Source organism: Hyperoodon ampullatus (assembly GCF_949752795.1).
Source record: "Hyperoodon ampullatus genome assembly, chromosome: 3".
Classification (NCBI taxonomy): domain Eukaryota; kingdom Metazoa; phylum Chordata; class Mammalia; order Artiodactyla; family Ziphiidae; genus Hyperoodon; species Hyperoodon ampullatus.
The window spans coordinates 57,038,348-57,058,398 of record NC_136916.1 but is presented as its reverse complement, the minus strand read 5'-3'; the positions used below and the strand labels follow the sequence as shown (position 1 = coordinate 57,058,398).

Below are 20,051 nucleotides of genomic sequence, written 5' to 3'. Positions count from 1 at the left end.
AACCATGAACAACTAACTGGGCATAAACGGAAGTGTTTCGATGCTATGGCTGATGAGGGTGGTAGGATCCTCTCAACCAAGGGCAGGGACACTCACCAAGGCACAGGAAACAGCGTAGTACATACTTTCACAGCCCCTCGCATCCACCAGGGCATCGCCAAGGATCTGACACTAAGGTATGCCAGCGCTGGCTGAGGCCTCTGACTTAGCTTCATGAAAAAAGCGCGGCTGCGTGTTATGGTCTGTTTAATCCACTCCTGCTCCACCCCTGCCCTGGCTCCACCCCCCCACTTAGTACTCTGAGTTTCCCAAGCAGAAATAAACCAACTACAGATGGTTCTACTCCTTCAGAGATGTTTGAGAAACCACTGACCCAGAGATAGGAGAAAACTGGGGATCCAAATCTCAGGGCAACTACTCAGCATCAATAGCTGTGATTACCAAATCAACATGCTTCTAGAATCTAGAACATTTTTTCTGTGTACCGGTGCCTTTTTTTTCTTTTTTTAAACCAACCACTATCACTTTTCCCCTAAAAGAGATGCCCAGAACACTGAACCACAGCTTTACTTAAGATCTAGGGCTGTTTATTCTCAATGCTGGACACACCCCAGAATCACCTGGATAACTTAAAAAATACTGATTCCCAGGCCCCGCCTGTAAAAATTCTGAATTGGTCTGAGGTGTGGTCTGGGTATCCGAATTTTTATAAGTAACCAAGGTTGAGAGCCTTCCATGGTGAGCCCGACCACCAAATGTGGTCATTAGGAAGCAGAAGTCCCAGCTGCCACAGCTCACCCCGCACCTCAAAGCTCTTTCCATCCTGTCTTCAACTGCGGGCCCCAATCTCCAGCCCCTAGAGTGATTGTACACTGATCCTGAAACTATCCGAATGAGTAACAGAGTCGGTCATTTCTTTGAATGCAAGCTCCAGAATTAGAATGTTTAAGGTGCAGAAACATTAAAATCCTGCTAAGCCAACGCCTTTGGTTTGTCAAGGAGGAAACCAGGGGCCGGGGTAGCAAAGTGACTCACCCAAGGTCACGAAGCTGGTTCACAATGCGGCAGGCCTAGAAACGGGGTCTTCCACCTCTTGTTCTCTCTCCTGCACACCACCCAGGAGCCCCTGGGGTGAAAGACTCCCGAAAAAAGCAAGGTCACAGGAATGGCCACTGTTTACTTCTTGTGTGCTTTCAGTGGCCAGCCTCTCATTACTTCATCTCTAGAAGGCTCTGTCTCCTGACTGGCCTTAAAACAGCTGAGGACGAAGATGGTTCTTCTCTTTAAAGATTCCTGAGCATGCTGGTCAAATCATAATCCTCAAAGAATATACTTGCTGGCTGGCTGGGGTTCATGGAAAAAGCCATTAGCAAAAAGAGTCTACCCCAGTTTTGAAAGAGCACTCTGTTGAGCTGCGGGTGTGGGAGCCTGAAAGCCAGCAGTGGATTCTGGTTTCTTGTGGATAAGAGAGAATTGATTGCTGGTTTCAAAATCTCTAACCAACCTGTGAACACGTTTCCCTTCCTTCCTGTATTTTTACAGCACCATGGCTGCAACGCAGCTGGTCCCAGAAGCACAGGAAGCCTGTGCTTTGGGCTAAATGAGAATTCCTCTTTGCCTGAAGGCTGATTTCCCCTAGCCCGGGAATAGGGAATAGAAGCCTGGCAGCTCCAGGCAGGAGCATGTATGACCATCCAAATCCACAGGCCATTTACACCTCCTGGACCACAGTGTCTGGCAGTACTGCCACCACCAACGACAACTGAAGATGCTCAGTAAGTATCTGGTGAGTTAAACCATGACTATAATAGTATTAAATAAGGAATGGGCTGCCTCTGAAGGTAGAGCATCAGATGAAAACTTACATTTGCCTCCCAGGAAAATATATGCATCGAGAAAAGAGTGAAAGCCAGAAGTCAAGGAAGAGAGGGCAGAAAGGTGTCATGAAGTATTAGAGCTGATACAGACCTCTGAGTTTCTCTCTTGGAGCTTGTCATTTTCTAGATGCAAAGACCAATACCCAGAGAAGCCAAGCTGACCTTCCTGAAGTCAGAAAGCCAAGCTCCACCAAAGAGTGGCCAAGGGCCCTCAGCCTCATCAGAGAAACGGGATGCCAAGGTTCCTTCGTGTTCACGTGTGTCTGTTCTCTGACTGATTCAACACTTCACTGACCCTGGGGGCTCCGATAATGATGAAGATGAAGACTAGTGTCGGTCGTGGAAGGAGGATAGAAAGAAGTGGCCCATGTTCAATTCCAGGCATTGCTGGGATGTTCAGATGTGGACGCCCAGAGGACAGCTGAAGCTGAGGGTCTCTAGCTATGCAGAACTACAGATCTGGAAGTCAACCCCCCAGTGAAACCCAGAGACAGGAGAAGCACTTGAGCTGCAATTCTGAACTGTGACACCCAGCTGGGTAGAACGAGCTCCAGCATGTGGTTTGATTTTCTCATCACTGAAGTTAAGGCTGATAGACAAAAAATAAAAATAAAAAACACAGTGGTCAAAAGGTGACATTCAAAAAGATTGTTGGATCAAAGTCCCTTTGTGAGTACTGTTATTTCACCCTTCTCTGAACGGTAACCACTTCCCACATGAGCCCCAGTAAGGCAACCATGCAGCCCACAAGAGAGATAGAAATATGACCACACTTCCCTCTTATAAACAGGTGATGGTAAACATCTGAGACCACTCGTCCACAGCCGCGGTTAAACAAAGGGTCCGGGGACACCCTGGAATAGCTGTCAGGGCCTCCATCTCCCCACATACTAACTCTCCCTCTGAGTGGGGACCTTGGGCCATTAACTTCAGAACTCAAGCTGGTCAAACAGAACCAGCCTCACCCTGGAACCACTTCATTGGGTTTCATGCCCAGGCTCACGGGGCCACTCCTCCTGGAGACTCAAGAATTTTCAAGGAAAGTAGCTGCTTTGGTGCCCGGCCCTGTGCTCAGAGATGCCACTCTGTGAGGGCCTCACGCAGAGGGCAGGAGGGCAACACATCACGTGTGCGCTGAAGTGTGCAATCCCCCCACTCCTACCTCCTGGATCAGCTGTAGCCATAGAGTCTCCTTTTTTTTTAAATAAGAAAAGCCAAGACTGCAACTTTTTCAATCAAGCAAGAAAAACAGGCAAACCTGAAACAAACATCTTTAATTAGCTTTGAGATGTTTCCCAGGAGGGCTCCTGAGTTAGCCCAGCTCCTAGATCAATAGGAAAATAGGGGCCCATGAGGCCCTGGGACAGGCTCTGTTTCCTCTGAATTGGAATGAAAACGCATTTGCAGACCTGAAGTCAGTTATTAGCTGACTGTGACAGGAAGACTCCAGGGTATTCCATGTCTGCAGAATGTTCCATCAGAAAATGACCCCAAAATTCTATAAACTGGCCAGCAGTTTGTTTTTAACCACCAAACATTTATAGAATTCTTATTTCTTCATATATATGCTTTCAGGGAAAGTTTCCAGCAGCTTCAAAGCCAGTGAGACGCACAAAGACGTTAAACATGCAATTAAATTTCACAGGGTTTGGAAGCTAAAATACCACAAGAACCTTTAGAAAATTTCCCCTGGGGGTAGGAGGCGCTTAGCTCTGTACCCTGCCCCCACTCCATACTCAAGGGCAAATTTTTAATCTTCATTTTGTCAACAGGAAAACAAGACTGGTAGTGGGGTGGAAACAGAAATCCGAACTTCTTTAAAGACCTGGCTTAGGTCGGAAAATATGTCGTCCTCAGGCACAGCGTTCAGAGGCCCTGATGGTCCCCCTCGGTGAGTCTCACTTCCATTTGTCCCCCTGAGCCCCAATTTCACACCTGTTCCTAAGCTGCCCCACAGCAGACTGCTACAGCCCACATGGTTGGATATTCTGAACACAAATAATGGTCTCTCCATCTTGACTGTAAGCTCCCTGAGGGCAAGATCTGGTCCCTGATTGGTTTACCAACATAACCTCTGAAATCAGCAAGACATAAGTATTCAGGAGTCTATTCAGAGAAGAAGGAAAACAGTAATCAACAAGTATTAATTGACATGTACTAAGTGCCTAGCAGGTACTGGTGAGCCAAAGAAATAGTCTGGATCTTTGATATCAAAAGGCTTATTACAATCCATTATTTCTGCCACGACTGCAATGTGACAAAATACTGGCCAGTGAGATATCAGGAGGCTTCTGGGAAAGATTTCCTTCCTGGATTAAGAGGCCCCCATGAGAAGCAGCCTTTTCTGCCGCTAGATGCAACCATGTAGAGACAGTAACTCTTGGAGCAGCTGTGGCTGTCACTGGATCATGAGGGCTGAAGATGGCAGGGCAGAAAGATGGAAGGCTCCCAAGTCCTTGCTGGTGCCCGAAACCTCCCTGCCTCCAGACTTCTTAGGGGAGATAATAAGCCCTCACACTGGTGAAGATGTCAGTTGGGTTTCAGGTTGCTTGTAGCCCAAAGCATCCTAATACAGTGAGTCTGGCCCCTGATCCAGAGTATGGGATGGATCAGAGAGGGAAGGAGTGAACTGGCTTACTGCAGTATCTAGGCCTGAGAAACCGAGGGCCTCCACTAAGGAGGAGAGGGTGGCAATGGTGAGAGCTGGAACTCAAAAGATACAAAAGCACAGTCCAGCCTTACCCACAAGATGGCCTAGTCATCTCCATGAAGCCCGGGGCCCAGTTCCCACACTGACTCTCCGATGAACTGGAACATAAATAATTAATATTCCCTGCCCATACTCACCCACACACATGCCTCCTTGTGACTCTGGGGTTAAAAAAAAAAAAAGGAAATGCATCTTGTTCTATTTATAAGACACAGCAGAGCCACAGAGGATGATGACCAGAGCCGTATCAGCTGAAGTTCTCCAAGCAAGTGCCAAGTTTGGTTTGAATTTACACTTCACTTTTCTCAGCCTGTAACCAGTCCTCTTTGTCACTCCAGCTGCTCTCCTTGGAGTTCATCAGACAGGGCCTGGCCCACGGCAAACAGTTTTTGTTGCAGAGTATAGAGAACTCAAGTCCCCCTCCAGACTTCCAACAGATGATTTGGGGCAAGAGAGGAAGCATGAGGCTTGGCCGATCGCAGAAACCAGTCCCATGAACATGGGGCAGGAGTGAAGCAGTGCAAAGCCTTTCCATGCCCTCTATGGAGTTCCACTGACAGAGGGGGTTATTTAGGGCCACATGCCCTGGCACACATTCCATGCATTTACCAGCATCAAAGAGAGAAAAAAGGCATGCTTGCTGTTATTTTTAATTCCTTCCTCAATGCCTTCCAAAACTCTTCGCAGAAGGTTTATCCACTACACCCCCACCAGTTCCCAGCCACTAATATCTTTGAGGCCTCAGCGAAAATGGAGCAGAGGGGGGCAGGAGAGGTCAGATCACAGAAGAAGACTGCTCCTGGACATTAAATCCCATCTCAGCTGCACTGCACCTAAGGGCATCTCCTGGGTTCCGAAGGGACATGGCCTGATGAGGATGCAGATGTTCTAGAGCCAGGTGAACACCCTACCACCCCCTCACTGCCACCCTCACGTCCCCCCCACCTCCACCTCTCACTTCTCCCCCTTCCCTTCGGAGTGGCCATCAGCAGAGCCAAAGGTTCCCCAACTCCTACTGCAGCTAAGTAAGCTCTGGTGCTCACTTGACTATGTTAGATCACCTCTAAGGTCTCATCCCATTTTAAATTATGTTGCCAACTTGCTGAATGATCTTAGGCAAGTCCCCTCACTCGGAATAGCAGTAGATAATCCAGACAGTCCCTGACACTTTAGCAGTGGCAGAGAAAGCTGCTGATGTAATCCTCCCAGTTTCCTTGGTCAGGTATCATGATCACGGGCACAGAGGCAGGGTGACTTAGAACGACTCTTTATCCAGGTTTGCCTGGACAGTCCAGGTTGATGCCCATTTTCTGGCCATCACTAATGACAGCACTGCCCTTTTACACTCTTAGAAGTGTCCTGGTTTAATAAATTATATAGTCACCCCTGATTCTAGAAGGGGCAAAGCTTCAGAGGCAAATCCAGCTCCATCTCTTATCATGAGACCTACAGCAACTTTCCTAAGCAAGTTCATGGATTTTGTTGTGAGGATGAAAACAGCAGCCCATTCTTGGGGAGCCTTGGGGCAGGCAACTGGGTGTCAGGAACCAGACCTGAATTCAGATTCCTGTTCTGCTGCTGACCCCTCAGCCTCCTCTTTTTTTGCATTTTAACTTCAAACCGTTTTTATTTATTTATTTATAGCTGCATTGGTTCTTTGTTGCTGTACGCAGGCTTTCTCTAGTTGCGGCGAGTGGGGACTACTCTTCGTTGCGGAGCGCGGGCTTCTCATTGCGGTGGCTTCTCTTGTTGCAGAGCACGGACTCTAGGCGTGCGGGCTTCAGTAGTTGTGGCATGTGGGCTCTAGTGTGCAGGTTCAGTAGTTGTGGTGCATGGGCTTAGTTGCTCCGCGGCACATAGGATCTTCCCAGACCAGGGCTCGAACCCGTGTCCCCTGCATTGGCAGGCGGATTCTTAACCACTGCACCACCAGGGAAGCCCCTGCTTCCTCTTCTATAAACATGGATTACTCACCCTTCCCAGAAGATGGGTAAAGAAGACCAACCAGTTGATCAATGGCCCACCTTGGTGTCTGGCATATAGTCAACACCCAGTCCACGCTGCATGTGCCAGGATCACTCCCAGGTGAGAGGGCTCAGGTGATCAGCCACAGGTCAGCACAGCTGACCCAAATCCTCAGACAAGGCCACGAGCACCAACTCACCTAAGCTTCTGGAACCAGACCCTGCAGCACGCACGCCCTGAGTTCATATTCCTATTGAATTTGTGCATCATTAATGATTTTCTCTAAGGTGGCGGTGAAAATCTGGGTGTGAACTTGGAAGCCTTAACTCCATCTCTGTCAGGAAGGGCTTTTAGCAATACTATAGAGTTGTGCTTCATAAAGAAATAATGAGTGACTCTGCATAATATTTTACAGTCTGCAAAGAACTTTTAATGCATAGCTCATCTAAATAAACAACTGCAATCATCCTACCAAGGGAGGCAAGGTTTTTCCCATTTTACTGCTGAGGAAAGGGAGGCTCAAAGAAATCAGGTGATTGGTCTATGGTCACCAAAGCAGGAAAGGGGAGAGCAGGGATTTGAACTTGGGTCTTCTGAATGTAAGCCCAGAATGCTCCACTGCAGTAGGCTGCCCCTTCAGCAGCAGGCCTCTATCAGGGTTCTCATAAATGGTCCATGAACTAGAATCAGTCAGTGGACACAAAACTTTTATCTTCTAAAAACCTATTAACTTCAATTAACAACAAAAAAAAAGCTGACTCTAAACAGATGAGGTAAATTGTATGCAATCTCTCAGTGGTCACCAAAATTTCTGCTTGCTCTCAGTGATAAAATATATGAACTTAAACTATTCTACTCTCTTATTAAGGAATATAATCTGTTTTTAATACATGATAGCATCATGATAGCATTCGATGAGTCTGCAGTAGAGATTTAGGTATTTTTGCTGATTGCAGTGTGGTCTGGAATTGGAAAGCTTGGCCTAGGCGATCATCAATGAAGACACTTAAAACACTGACCAGAGATATTCTACACAAAGACACCGTACCAGGCACAGAGAAGACCAGGGAGAGGCCAGGATCTGATGTTGAGGCCTCTGATGGAGCCCAGCGACACCCTGCTTAATTTCCCAAGGAATCCATGTCAAGAGGCTGGCATGACTCACTGGCTAATTACCTGAACACTTGGGCTCCCCCAGCCCTCCTGGCTGTACAACTTGTCTTCTCTCCTGACAGCCAACAAAACACTATTTTCACCCTGGTCCAGACATAGCCTAAAGCTGTCCACATGGTGGTGTAAGGGATTATGACTCTGACCCGGATAACTCAGGCAGAAAACCTGCTCTTACCAGCCTCGGGGTGGGGGAGGAATGCGAATAGAATGGTGGCTTCAGCCACACCACTCCCCTACTTAAAAATCTCCTGGGTGCTTATGGGGCAAGGTCCAAACGCCAAGTTTGGCCAACTGAAGCCCTTGGCAACATCCTTCTCCCGACCCTCTCTGGCCACTCCCTCTTCCATGTTCTGGCCACCCTGCCCCACACACCAGGCCCTTCCACGCTCTGTCTGGCCAGTGCTCCATGCAGCCTTCCCCTCACTCCCACACTCCTATCTACCCTTCAAAGTCCCGCCGGAATATCACTTCTTCTGTGAAGTCTTCTGGGCCCCCCAGAAAAGAGCTGCTCTTTCTCTGCGCTCCCAAATACCTCTTTGTTCAGCCTTTGCTAGACTGTCTTTCCCATGAGCCCACCGTAACTGTGGTCACCGTGTCCCTTTTTGCCTCTGCGCAGTTCAGTGACAGGACTTTATCTCTGCATCTCTGTATCTCCTGAGGTCCAGCACAAAGTCAGTGCCCAATAAATGGATCCAACAACCAAATGCACTACAGTGGTTGGGCTCTTTGCTCCACCTTTCAGATGGGCAGCTGCCATATGTATCACCTTCTCCCTGATCTGCATTTAATTCACTCTGATCTGGGTTCAAGGTGAGGGAAATCAATCCCTATAGAAGTACCCACAATCTTGCCCATACAATGGTGCCACCTGAGCGGGGCCCCAGTTGTGGCTACATAACTGAGAGGAGGGTGCTAAAAACAGGCCTGCCTCACCATCAATGGGTCCCAGAGTAAGAGGACCTATGAAGGCCCACATAGGATATGTCATATTTAAATTTAAAAGACAGAAATCAAGATAACAGACTGATAGATAGAATATGTTCTGTCATATTGACAAATACCTTGATACAACCTGGGAGGCCACGTTTGAATTCAGAGTTCTCTGACCCCTTGGTTTTACAATGGGATGTGGACACTCAGGGAGAGCTGGCCACCCCCAGCATCACCCCACACTTAGAGAGGCTTCATGTACACCCATGCAGACACCCCAAATCTGAATTCCATCCAATCCCTCCATCTCCCGGCCCTGCCCACCTTGTCAGCCTGGGGCCCACGGGTGCACACACGGCCCACGGCCAACGCAGTCTGCCCTTCCTTAGGCAGATGGACCTGCAGGCAGGCTTGAGACCATGTGGGCAGGGAACTGAAGGGTCGGGACCCAGCATACTGGCTGGAAGGAGGAAGTGCAGACTCTACGTGGGCCATCCCTGGGCCCTACAGCTCTGCCCCATGGAAAGGACCACATCCAGAAGGATGTCCAAAGCATGGCCCGCTCAGTGTGAGTGCCCTCTGGCCCACCTCGAGGAGCAGCCAACGGTACCGCCATCCACATCTGGGTTATTTTGGAGCTGTGAGCTTCTGGCACCGAACATTCTCACCTGACAACCAAGCCAACTGGTGAGGTGGTACTTGGAGCTGGAACTGCTTTCCAACCAGGCCTCAGAAACACCAGCAACCATAAACATCATGCACTTCCACACAAGGAAGGGCAGGCTATCGGTGACAAGCCTGTGAGTCACGGTGTTTCTTCTTCAGGATCTTATACCCCCCACCCCAGGAGCACTGATTCATCAAAGTTTATTTTCAATACTATTATTTTTAGTCAGCCAAACAATTTTTAAAATGATGATGGAGGAGGGGAGAACCACCGAAGAATATGAATTCTCTTTCGATAGCCTTCCAAGCCATAAACCAACAAGTGGTGTGACTGTGGCCGCTTGGTGCGCACCTGCTAGAGGAAGGTCCTCTCACTACATCAACCAATGTTCTCCAAACAGCGAGCCCTGAGAACAAGTGTGTTGGGGGTGGGGGGGCCCTTACGGGAATCTACTGACACTATCAGTCAGATTTCCCCCTTGAAAGGGAAAAATGAGTGTTTACTAAGCACCTACTATGTGCTGTGAGCCACAAGTATCAGTCAAGTACTTGCTCTCTCTTATCTCATTTGCGTTGACTTACAGGAGGTAGGTGGGCCCATGCCCATTATACAGATGAGGCAAATGGAGCTTAATCAATGGAAGCAGATGTCCTCAAGGCTGTCACATAGCCAGTAACTGGCCAACTCAAACTCCAGTCTGTCAGACTCCAGGGCCCTTTGTTCTCCCTTGATGACTCTGCTCTTCCAGCCCACCCACACCCCCCACTCCTGCTCCCCAAGCAATATTTTAAGACTCTCTTTGGGTAGAGATAAATGGCTACACAAAACATTTAAAGAGGTAGCAAAACAAGCTCACTCACCCTGCCCTTCCAGGCACACAGAAAAATAAGGCTCACCTCAAGTCTGAATTCCATGAGGATGCAAGAAAGTTTACAATGGGGCACATATGAAGCAAAAGGAAAAAACCCAACTTCCATCACCAGTGCCTGCTTTCAGCCACTTGTAACTACTCAAAAAGTCCTTTCTGGGTCCATTACTCCACATTTGGGCTTAGCCCAGAGGTGATTTTTTAAGGAAAAAATGCCTTTTGGCATTTTTGAGCTGTGACAGCGTAAAAACAGACCTTTAAAAAACACACACCCAAAAAGCATTACTATTTTCAAAAGTCCAGTCTCAAAGGAAAAAAAAAACAAAAACGGTGACACCTCAGAGCTACAAATTGGCCTGGCGGTCTGTGATGCAAGAGTTAGCAGGGAAAGCCACCAGACTGATAACGCTGTAGGTTTCAAAGGCAAACCTTGACCCAGGGTTTCTTAAACAACCCCCTAGTCCTAACTCCCAGCAAAGCTGTCAGGAGAAAAACTTGCCAGATGTAATCAGGGAGAGCCATGTGATACAGAAAAAGTACTATTTCAGGGGAAACTCACTTTTCATTTCCTAGCTGGGGTTTCAACTTGTAACCTCCAGGCCGCCCCACAAGAGGCGCACGCTTACACAATCGAGTACAGCCTTTCTTTATATAGATGCTTGAAAATAAATAAAGGAAGCTTCCTGGGTAAACCCTGACATATGAGCAAACATTTTCCACAGGTATCCTCTATAATGCCTACCTCTCACATTTAACCATTTTTAGGCAATTGTGGTCATTAGTTTAAGTAAACTTCCTGCTCTGAGAATAGCCAAAAATAGCAACAAAAGAAGAAAAATTGCTCACTGCATCTCAAGGCACACAGCCTTCACTTCGTTACCCTCATATTCAGTTATTTTTATATTCCTTTGTAGTTATATTTCACTGATTTAGACTCACAGGGCAAGGGAGAGGCAAGGAGGGCAGAGGGGGAAAATAACCAAAATTAAAGGCTGAATTATAGTTTTATTACTTTCAACTATAGAAATTCATAGGGCCTGAGAATATTAATCATTAAGGAAGATCTGTGATTCAATGATCAACCAGATGCATGCAAAGGGGAGCTTCTAAAATGCTTGCATGAAAACCACTTTAGAGTTAGAAAGATCCTCTGATAGAGCTTATTTAGCCCATTTTCCAGTTGAGAACATCTGAGGCCCAGAGATGTTACGTGAATTGGCCCAGGTGACACAGCTAATTAGAAACAGAGCTTAAGTCTAGAACCTACTCAGGTCTGTTGACTCCTGCCTCCAAAATGACTCCCGAAAGTTTGTTTATGACTAATTTTTCTCTGACCACATTTATGGGGAGAAAAGGCCTGCTACACAAACTTCAGCCTAGTCCAGCATTAGCCAAACTTCTTAATTAATAGGCTTCTACAGTGTTTTCGTTTTAAACCAAGTCTCTCTGTCAAAACATTCTGTAGCAGTGTGCCATGGTGGCAGGCTGCTGTTTACAGCAGAGGCCTCAGATAATCACTGCAGACAGTGTGACTTGTGCTCTAGATTTGTTATTTCTAAAACTGTTAATTAAGTCAAAACGAAGAATAATGTTACACACACACACACACACACACACACACACACACACACACCCTCATCAGGACTCAATAAACTGCAGAGCTTGGGGGATTTGGTTCTCTGGCATTAAGAAAACAGTATTTACAAGTTAACCAGAGTGAACACATACATGATTATTACAATTCCAAAGGACTCATGTTGAGCAGCCAGTGGACCAGAGGCTACAGGAGGGCAGAATCAGGTGTCTGCCTCATTCACTGGTGGGGCCCTGCTACCTGGAGCAGGTTTTGGCACCCAGTAGGTTCACTGAAGGAAAGCATAAACATGAATTGGACAAGTTCTCTCGAATCTTTGTTCTAAAACCTGGAATACAGTAAAATTAGAAACCAGACTTCTGCAGGGTGGGTTTAATATGGCAATTTCCAACCATTTCCAGGAACCACTGCACTTGAAGATGAGGAGACTGAAGTGGTCAACAGATGATGCCCAGCCCTCCTGGGGAAGAGCTAGTCCCATCTAGCACTGCACGGGACATTCGTGTCTGCAAAAGGCTGGTAAGTCTCCCAGGCCCCTTCACCGGCAGCCTTTCTAGGCAGTTCCCTTCCCAGCAGACTGGTACTACCAGACATAGATTTGGGGAAGGGGGCACGGTGGATTTTGGTATTTTTAAATATGTCAATACATCAAAGGAGACAAGGACAAAGTTAATTAGGACTATTCATGAGCCTTGTTGATTGAGAAAGCTGCATTCCACTTTAGAGAGCTTAAAGGAGGCTGGGGAAGGGGTGAATAAAGAAGGTGGGAGAATAGGTAAAGGAATAAAGTTGGACTTCAAGTTTTAAAGCAAGCGCTGCTTGCAACATAGATGGACCTAGAGATTAATCAGACTAAGTGAAGTAAAGCCAGACAAAGACAAATGTCATATGATATCGCTTATATCTAAAAAAAAAAAAAAGATACAAATGAACTTATATACAAAACAGAAATAGACCCACAGACATAGAAAACAAACTTATGGTTACCAAAGGGGAAAGAGGGTTGGGGGGAAGGGACAAGTTAGGAGTTTGGGATTAACATACACACTACTGTATATAAAATAGATAACCAACAAGGACCTACAGTATAGCAGAGAGAACTATAGTCAATATTTTGTAATAATCTATAAGGGAAAAGTATCTGAAGAAGAATATATATATACGTTATATATAACTGAATCACTGTGCTGTACACCTGAAACTAACACAACATTGTAAACCAACTATACTTCAATAAAAATAAATAAATAAATGAAGCAAGCGCTACTTGGTTCTATTCATAAAGGAGCTCATGCAGAGACACGGCTGTATTGTGCATCCAATGGCATTTAGAAACCTCCCAATAAGTTAACAAGTGAAAATTAATAATTGCTCAGTCCATTAAATCGTGTTAATTTTATTTCCATTATAATAATACAGCAATTACAAATTTACATTATTGAACCAATATTTATTTTTCAAACTAATTTTAATTGGATTGCTGATGTGATAAGCTCAAGCCACATTCTCTCAATGCCATCAACTGCTTGCATTTCTCATCAGAACGAAATGACTACTGTATTCGTTGACTTTTTCTATTATTAGAATTGTCATTTGACACTTTACATCCTTGCAAAGACTTCTTAAAATACATTATTAAAAGCTCTTATGTCCATATAGAAACTCAGGTTTATAGGATTTATTTTCAGCAAGTGTTAACCAGAGAAATGAAAAGCTAGGTCACACCAAAAAGCTGAAATTCTGAGGATCCACCATCACCTCCAAGTTGTCCATTTCTTATCGACGTGGTCCGTTATATTCTGAGCTAATATATCTAAAGTCACTGTTTGCACCAAGTAAACCTGAATTTCAGGTTTGCAATACTAATTACTCTTTACTTCAAAGCAAGGACACTTTACAGTGGCATAAAATACTGAACACAAGTCACTAGTCACTAGTTCGGTGCGAGCTAGGAGGTAACAAATTCACAGCAGTGCTCCGTTTAGGGAGAGAAGGAAGATAAAGAAGATAAAGACACCCTCATTCTTGTAGGCCACAATCATCATGAACCCAAAAGTTCGTATGATCGTACTACAGTCCAGAAACGTCCTTTGGATAATAACTCCTGTCCTCTTGGCTTTCCACCTCACAGGGACTCCTCCCTCCTCTCCCCACCTCCTCCCACAGGATTAACGGTCTGTCCCCCCCACCCCTGGGCATTTTGTACATCCCTTGGCTGCAGCTCATGGCCTATATTTTGGGCAAGTCTGTCTCCCACTCTAGATAGGGAGCCCCTTGAGAATAGGCACCCTGCCCTGCTCATCATAGTAGGTATTTAATACATAACTGAATAATTTAGTCAATGAATGAATGATACACATAGAGGTCTAAACATAACACATCTGTCAAACTCTCTGGTTTACAAAACACTTCCACAGGCTTTACCTCCTCCTGATTTTACAGGTGCCGGCACGAAGGCTCTGAGACATTAAGTGAACTGCTAAATCCATCCAGGTATTAAAATGGCAAGATACAGGACCTGAATTCTGTGCTTTTTCTGGAGAAAACAGATGGCTGTCATTATTTTGTTTTCTAACACAGTGACCTCTATAATATTTAAAAAACACATCATAATCCCCCCTGCCCCCCAAAAATATCACTCCATTCTAGAGCTCATATTTCTTCTGATGGCTGGGAATAAGAAAGAAATACACACTCAATGTCCTATTGCTGTTTCCCTTACTGAAGTGTAAGCTCCTCACAGGCAAGGACCATCTCCAATTTATCTCTGCATCCTCCTCCACTTCCTGGAATACTGACTCAGACATGGGAGGGGCCAACACCTATCAATGAATCCACAAAATCCAATCCTGTAACATTCGATGAGGAAGTGTGAGCAACGGGCTGTCTGCAACATGCACTGGCCCACACATTCAACTCCTGGGTGCAAGCAGCAAGTTCCAAGGTTCCAAATGTCAAGGGAATGTCGAGTGGCTCCTAGGTTCAGCCATACCTCTGAGCCAGCCCCATGGTCAGCTACCCGGTGTCCTGCAGAGCCCTCCTCATCCCAGCCCTTGTGCGGAGCTCCCTTAATCAAGGTTAACAAGAAAAAGGAGAGGATGGGTGCAAGCGAGTGAGCTTGCTTCCAACGGGCCACAGAAGAATGGTGCTCTGAGCAGCAGCTGAGAGAAGAGGGAGGACAGGAGACGCTGAGATGGAGACGGTATTAAAGACGCCCCTCCTGCACCCTCGGTCTGTCCCCAGAAGCCTGACAAAGGAGTGTTAGAGATGGGGATCATTTCCCTTTCTCCCCAGGGTGAGAGCAGCCTGGCAAAGTCCAGGTAGATAACAGGAGGAGGCTGCACCAAAAGAACAGAGGCACAGAAAGGGAGGAGAGGGTGTGTGTCAGACCTGGGGTCTGGCTTAATTCTCCTACTTCCCTCTGGACCTGGTGCTCCGACACAAGAAAGCCCAAATTTCCCTCCAAACAAACCAGGCCTAAGTTTGGTCCAGCTCTCAACAAGTGGGCCAAGTCATGGGTCCCACTGGTGGAAACACAAGTTATCAGTGTCCATCAGAACAGTCTTTTTTTTTCTTTTTTTTTGCGGTCCGCGGGCCTCTCACTGTTGTGGCCTCTCCCGTTGCGGAGCACAGGCTCCGGATGCGCAGGCTCAGCGGCCATGGCTCACGGGCCTAGCCGCTCCGCGGCATGTGGGATCTTCCCGGACCGGCGCACGAACCCGTGTCCCCTGCATCCGCAGGTGGACTCTCAACCACTGCGCCACCAGGGAAGCCCAGAACAGTCATTTTTAAGTGCACCTGGCTCCTTATCACTGACATAACCTACACACACCTTCTCTACCTCTCGGTGGCAAATGCTATAACTCCATTCTTATACACTGGCCAGGAAGATACCTGCAGCTGTACTCAGGTACTCAACTAGGTGACAAGGAGGATGCTGTTACACAACTTGCCAAAGTTCTGCCCATCCTGCCAGACCTCAGAGTACCCTGATAGCCCCTCTGTTGGTGTATCTAAATCAGGCTCTTACCACTGCCTTGGCACCGGTCTCTTTGACATTCTTGACACCAGTAAGCCTGTACCACTCCAGCTCTCCTGATCACTGAGACAGGTTAGAGCCGGGGTAACAGAAGCAAGCGTGTGGTCTGGGGGGGCCCTAGTATCCAGCTCTAATTGCCACATGGCGCTGTTGCTGCTCAAGATTTCGTATCAGCCAAAACAGGCTTGCTAAAATCTCCTTAGACTGAGGGCTCCTTACACCCCAAGGTCCGGACCTCGCAGAGTATTTTTAAGTACCCAGTGCCCCACCCCACACACCCTGTGGGATAACTAGGTCCAACATTTCCTCTTGTCGACTTTCCAAAGCCCTAGTTATAAAAGGCAGTGAGGACAGAACAGACAATTTGACAAGCAACCCCACAGCCTACGGGGCTGAGACACACCGATTATCACCAGCGTGAGGCCAGCTCGCTACCTCCCCAAGACGTGGCCTTTAGTTCTCTGCCCACGACCAAAAACAGCAGTAGCTGTTGCCAAGGGAGACAAGGTGACCCAGAGGCGTGGGCACAAAATCCAGGGATGGAAATCCACTTTGTCTGGATCCACCCAAGCAACTGGGTTTCCCTAACTGAAAAAGATGGAAAAAAATCTGCCTTAGCATTAGGTCCTTGCCAGGCAGGTAGAAGATGGCCCAGTCCTAACAGAGTCATGAGAAGGCCAAGTTAACCTGAACTCTCAGAGACACCCCAAGTGTTCATATGCCTCAGGCTGCGCAGGACTTTGGAAAAGGAAAAGGCAGGCCATAGCTATGCTTCCCCAGAGGGCAAACTCCTACCTTGCCAGGCCTCTCCTCCAGGCTGTCACCAGCCCAAAGACTGAACACTGGCAACCTTTACCAACAAAGATCCATGGGACCCAATCCCCCTAGTTAACACTGCTCTAGCCGTCAGCAAAGAATGTATTCAGAACCTTCAAAGGGCAGAGTAGCCTGGGCCAGCAGAAGGAGCACATTTGGTCAGAACTGCATGTTTACTATGCCAAGCCCTTTTCACCTCTCTCCTCCAAAGGTTTCTCAACATTAAAGGTGGGATGAATCTTAGGCCTAATTACCTGATCTATTCTCCAGGAGTTTCTTTTTCTTGATCTCATAAAGGCATGTGAAAGTCCTTTGTAAACTGTGAAACACTTTACACAGCTGCTCCTTTTATAATTGATAGCTTTTTTTTTTTTTTCCTGTTTTAAAACATAAAGCACTTGTCCTCAATGTACTCAGGCAGGTAAGAAGGCAGGTTTTGCAAAGCCTTCCCCAGGCTGGAGAAGTATGACATTCATTCACCCTACTCCCCACCCTTCACCCAAAGGAATACAGAAGAATGAAGAACTAGGGCTGGGACCAGGACCTGGGCTCACTGACCATCACATCACACCACCTCCTCTGAAGTCAATTCTGGCTCCCGATCACACACCCAGAGCACACTTCCCAGACAGCACACTGCCTTCCCTCCCGCTTTATTGACTGGATCCACCCAGTTTTGAAAAAAATTATTATTTTTCAAGTCAGCACTCCCACCATATGTGGCATTTATTTCCAGAGGAGGCCTGGGTTCCCGTGGACAGATGTTGCTTTGTGCCTGCCTGACACGGATGGCAGCCCTTGTACAGCTGCCCCAAGCAGGTGGCCAAGGATGGAGTCTACTCCTGGCCCAGCAGCAAGGATGACAATTTCTGTGGGGCTCTGGCCTTGCGGACCCTCTACTCATTGCTCTGCAGCCTGGAACCCCAAGAACATCCCCTACTCACACAGACACACAAACTCTCCCTTGGTTCAGAATAAGACTTTTAAAGGGGGCTGAGAGGGAGAGACAGGAGGCTAAGGTGCCCCCCCAAGACACCCCAATTCCCAGCCTGGCACACATCAGCTAAGAGAAGGCCGTGGGGAGTGAAGTCACTGACCCCTTCTACCAGCCATCTGTGAGCTCCCGCCTGACCTAGCTGGCGCGAAGTGGAGGATAAAGGAGGTCCAGACAGATGGCAAAGCGCTTTGGGAAGGAGGGCTCTGTAGGAATGCAAGGGCCGATGCGAGGCCCACTTTGGGGTGCGTTTTGTTATCTCAGCTGAGCCCCGTCCTTTGGGCATCCACCCGCAATCTCAGACTGCTTAAGGTGGGCAAAAAACAGTCAGGGGAGGCGGAGGAGAGGACCCCACTCTCTGCCACTTAACTCTCTCATCTGAAAGCCAGAGCCCTGCACTGCAACTAAAAGTGCGTGTGTGCGGAGGGGGCGGGAGACTGGCACAACCGAATCTAAAAATACTCGATAAAAATGCTAATCCCGAAGGCAAAGAGAGAATGAAGAAGGAATCTGTCAATCACGAGGCTCCCGCTCCTCACCCACAGCCCCAGCTGTACGGACTGCATTCCTGTCGAGGAGGAAAGAAGTAGGGGGACAGGAATGAAGAAAAGAAAGGGAGACACACCACCACCTCCACGAGCGCGGGCCGCGGGGGCGGGAGGCGGCGGCGGAGGAGGGGCTCCGGCCAGCAGAGCTGAACAAAGCGGGCCTCAAGTTCTAGCCCGCAGCTCCCCGAGGTGGGGGCGGCCGATTCCTGCAGCACCCCCTTTCCCGGAGGTGAAAAGCGAATGCGAGGTCTAGGAGCGCGAGTGCCGCGTGGAAGCTCCAGGCTCTGAATCTTTGCAAATCTAGAGAAGGTTTTGTTTGGGGTCCCCCCCAACCCCCTTCCTGCCCGCGTTCCCACCCCCCTTATGCGCGCGCCCGCGCGCGCGCGCACACACACACACGCTATCCCTCCCGCTCCTATCCCACCAGGCCGGCCTCGCCACGCCAGGGGGCTGGGCGGGCGCGCCCCAGCGTCCCTCGGGCCCCCACCTGGGGATGGTGATGCACTTGGTGTTGACGTTCTGCGTGGTGATGGCCTTCTCCAGCTCGTCCAGCTGCCCCGTCTTCTTGAGCTTCTTGACCAAACTCTTGACCGCCTTCTCGCACCACTTCTCCTCCTGCCCGTTCTGCTCGCCCTTCTTCCAGCCCAGCAGGCGCTTCACGATCGGGGGGGTGAAGGGCAGGATGGACGACATGGCTGGGGAGGGCGCGCGGACGGCGAGGAGCGCCCCCGGCGGGGCTGGGCGCGGCGGGACGCCGGGGGCGCAGCGGGGTGCTCGGCCGGGGAAGGCAGCGGCCGCCCAAACTTCGCCTCAACTCTCGGCGAACTTGCCGGTGCTCCCGGCCGGGCCGCGGCGCTGCAGCCGGCGGGGCTCGGCGCGCGGCCCTGCGCCCCGGGCGGCTCCCACGGCGGGCAGAAGGGCGGAGGGGCGGCGGGCGGGCAGGCAGCAGAGGCGCGGGATCGGGAAGGCCCCGGACGCGGGGCGGAGACGGCGGCCGCGGGGCTCGGAGTGGCAGAAGAAAGTTTGGGTTTCCGCACGGGGTGGCTGTTTGGGTGCCGCCTCCAGGAAGGAAAGTCCAACTCCCAGCCAAACTTTGCTCGCCTCGCTCGCTTTGATGCGCAGATCCCTCCGCCTCGGTAGCCTCGCCTCCCCGCTGCCCTCCTCCTTCCCGGCTCGCTCGCTCGCTCGCTGGGCCGGCCCCGGGTTTGCGCCGCGCTCCCGCTCCCGCCCGCTGCCAGTCTGTGTTTCATGCAAATCCGCGTGCAGCCTCCTTTCCAAGCGCTGTCACCGCCCCCTTGCCGCCGGGGCTCCCCGCCTTCTCCCCCGCGCCCTGCCGCCTCCTCCCGCGGGCGCCCTGCCCGCCCCCCGCCTCCGGGAGGGCGCCCGGCCTTCCCCCGCCCGGAGCGGAGCACGCCCACGTGGGCGTCCGGGGACAGCGGCGGCCTGGGCTGGAGCGCGCAGGACCCCGCGCGGCCCCGACCTGAAGTCCGGCGGGCGCCAGGAGGAAGTCGTGGGAAAGGAGCGGCGAGAGGGGCCCCAGGCTGGAGGGCCGGGCTCGGGCCGTGGCGTCTGCTCTCGGAACCCACACTCAGGAAGCTCAGTTGGAGTGGCGGGCCCGAGAGGGTTAGACTCGCACGAACGAGCGCCGTCCGGCCGCAGGCTGGCGGTGCACCCCCGGGAGGACCCCGGTCCGAGAGAGGGCGCGCGGAAGGCTTAGGCCCAGGAAGTTGGGGCGCGCACCGAGACGCGGGCGCGCCGATCCCGGTCAGGGGCCTTGGCGGCGCCGGTGACTCTAGGGCTGTTTTTATTCTCGCACCGGTGAGATCATACCGGCTTAGAGCCCCGAGACCGTGCGAAAGAAGGATTAGGG

The 20,051-nt window shown here is 49.5% G+C and overlaps 1 protein-coding gene across 3 annotated transcripts in view; it reads right to left on the bottom strand.

Annotated features, from left to right (window-relative positions):
* The window catches only part of SMAD3 (SMAD family member 3), a gene marked incomplete at both ends in the record, with an annotated part of 115,903 nt that extends 97,029 nt beyond the window's left edge, over window positions 1-18,874 (bottom strand). For all 3 annotated transcript variants that reach the window (XM_079699032.1, XM_079699034.1, XM_079699033.1), the window contains one exon: window positions 18,669-18,874. In XM_079699032.1, the coding sequence (XP_079555158.1) occupies window positions 18,669-18,874 (206 nt within the window). The remainder of the gene's footprint in view (window positions 1-18,668) is intronic.
* Between the last annotated feature and the right edge of the window lie 1,177 nt (window positions 18,875-20,051).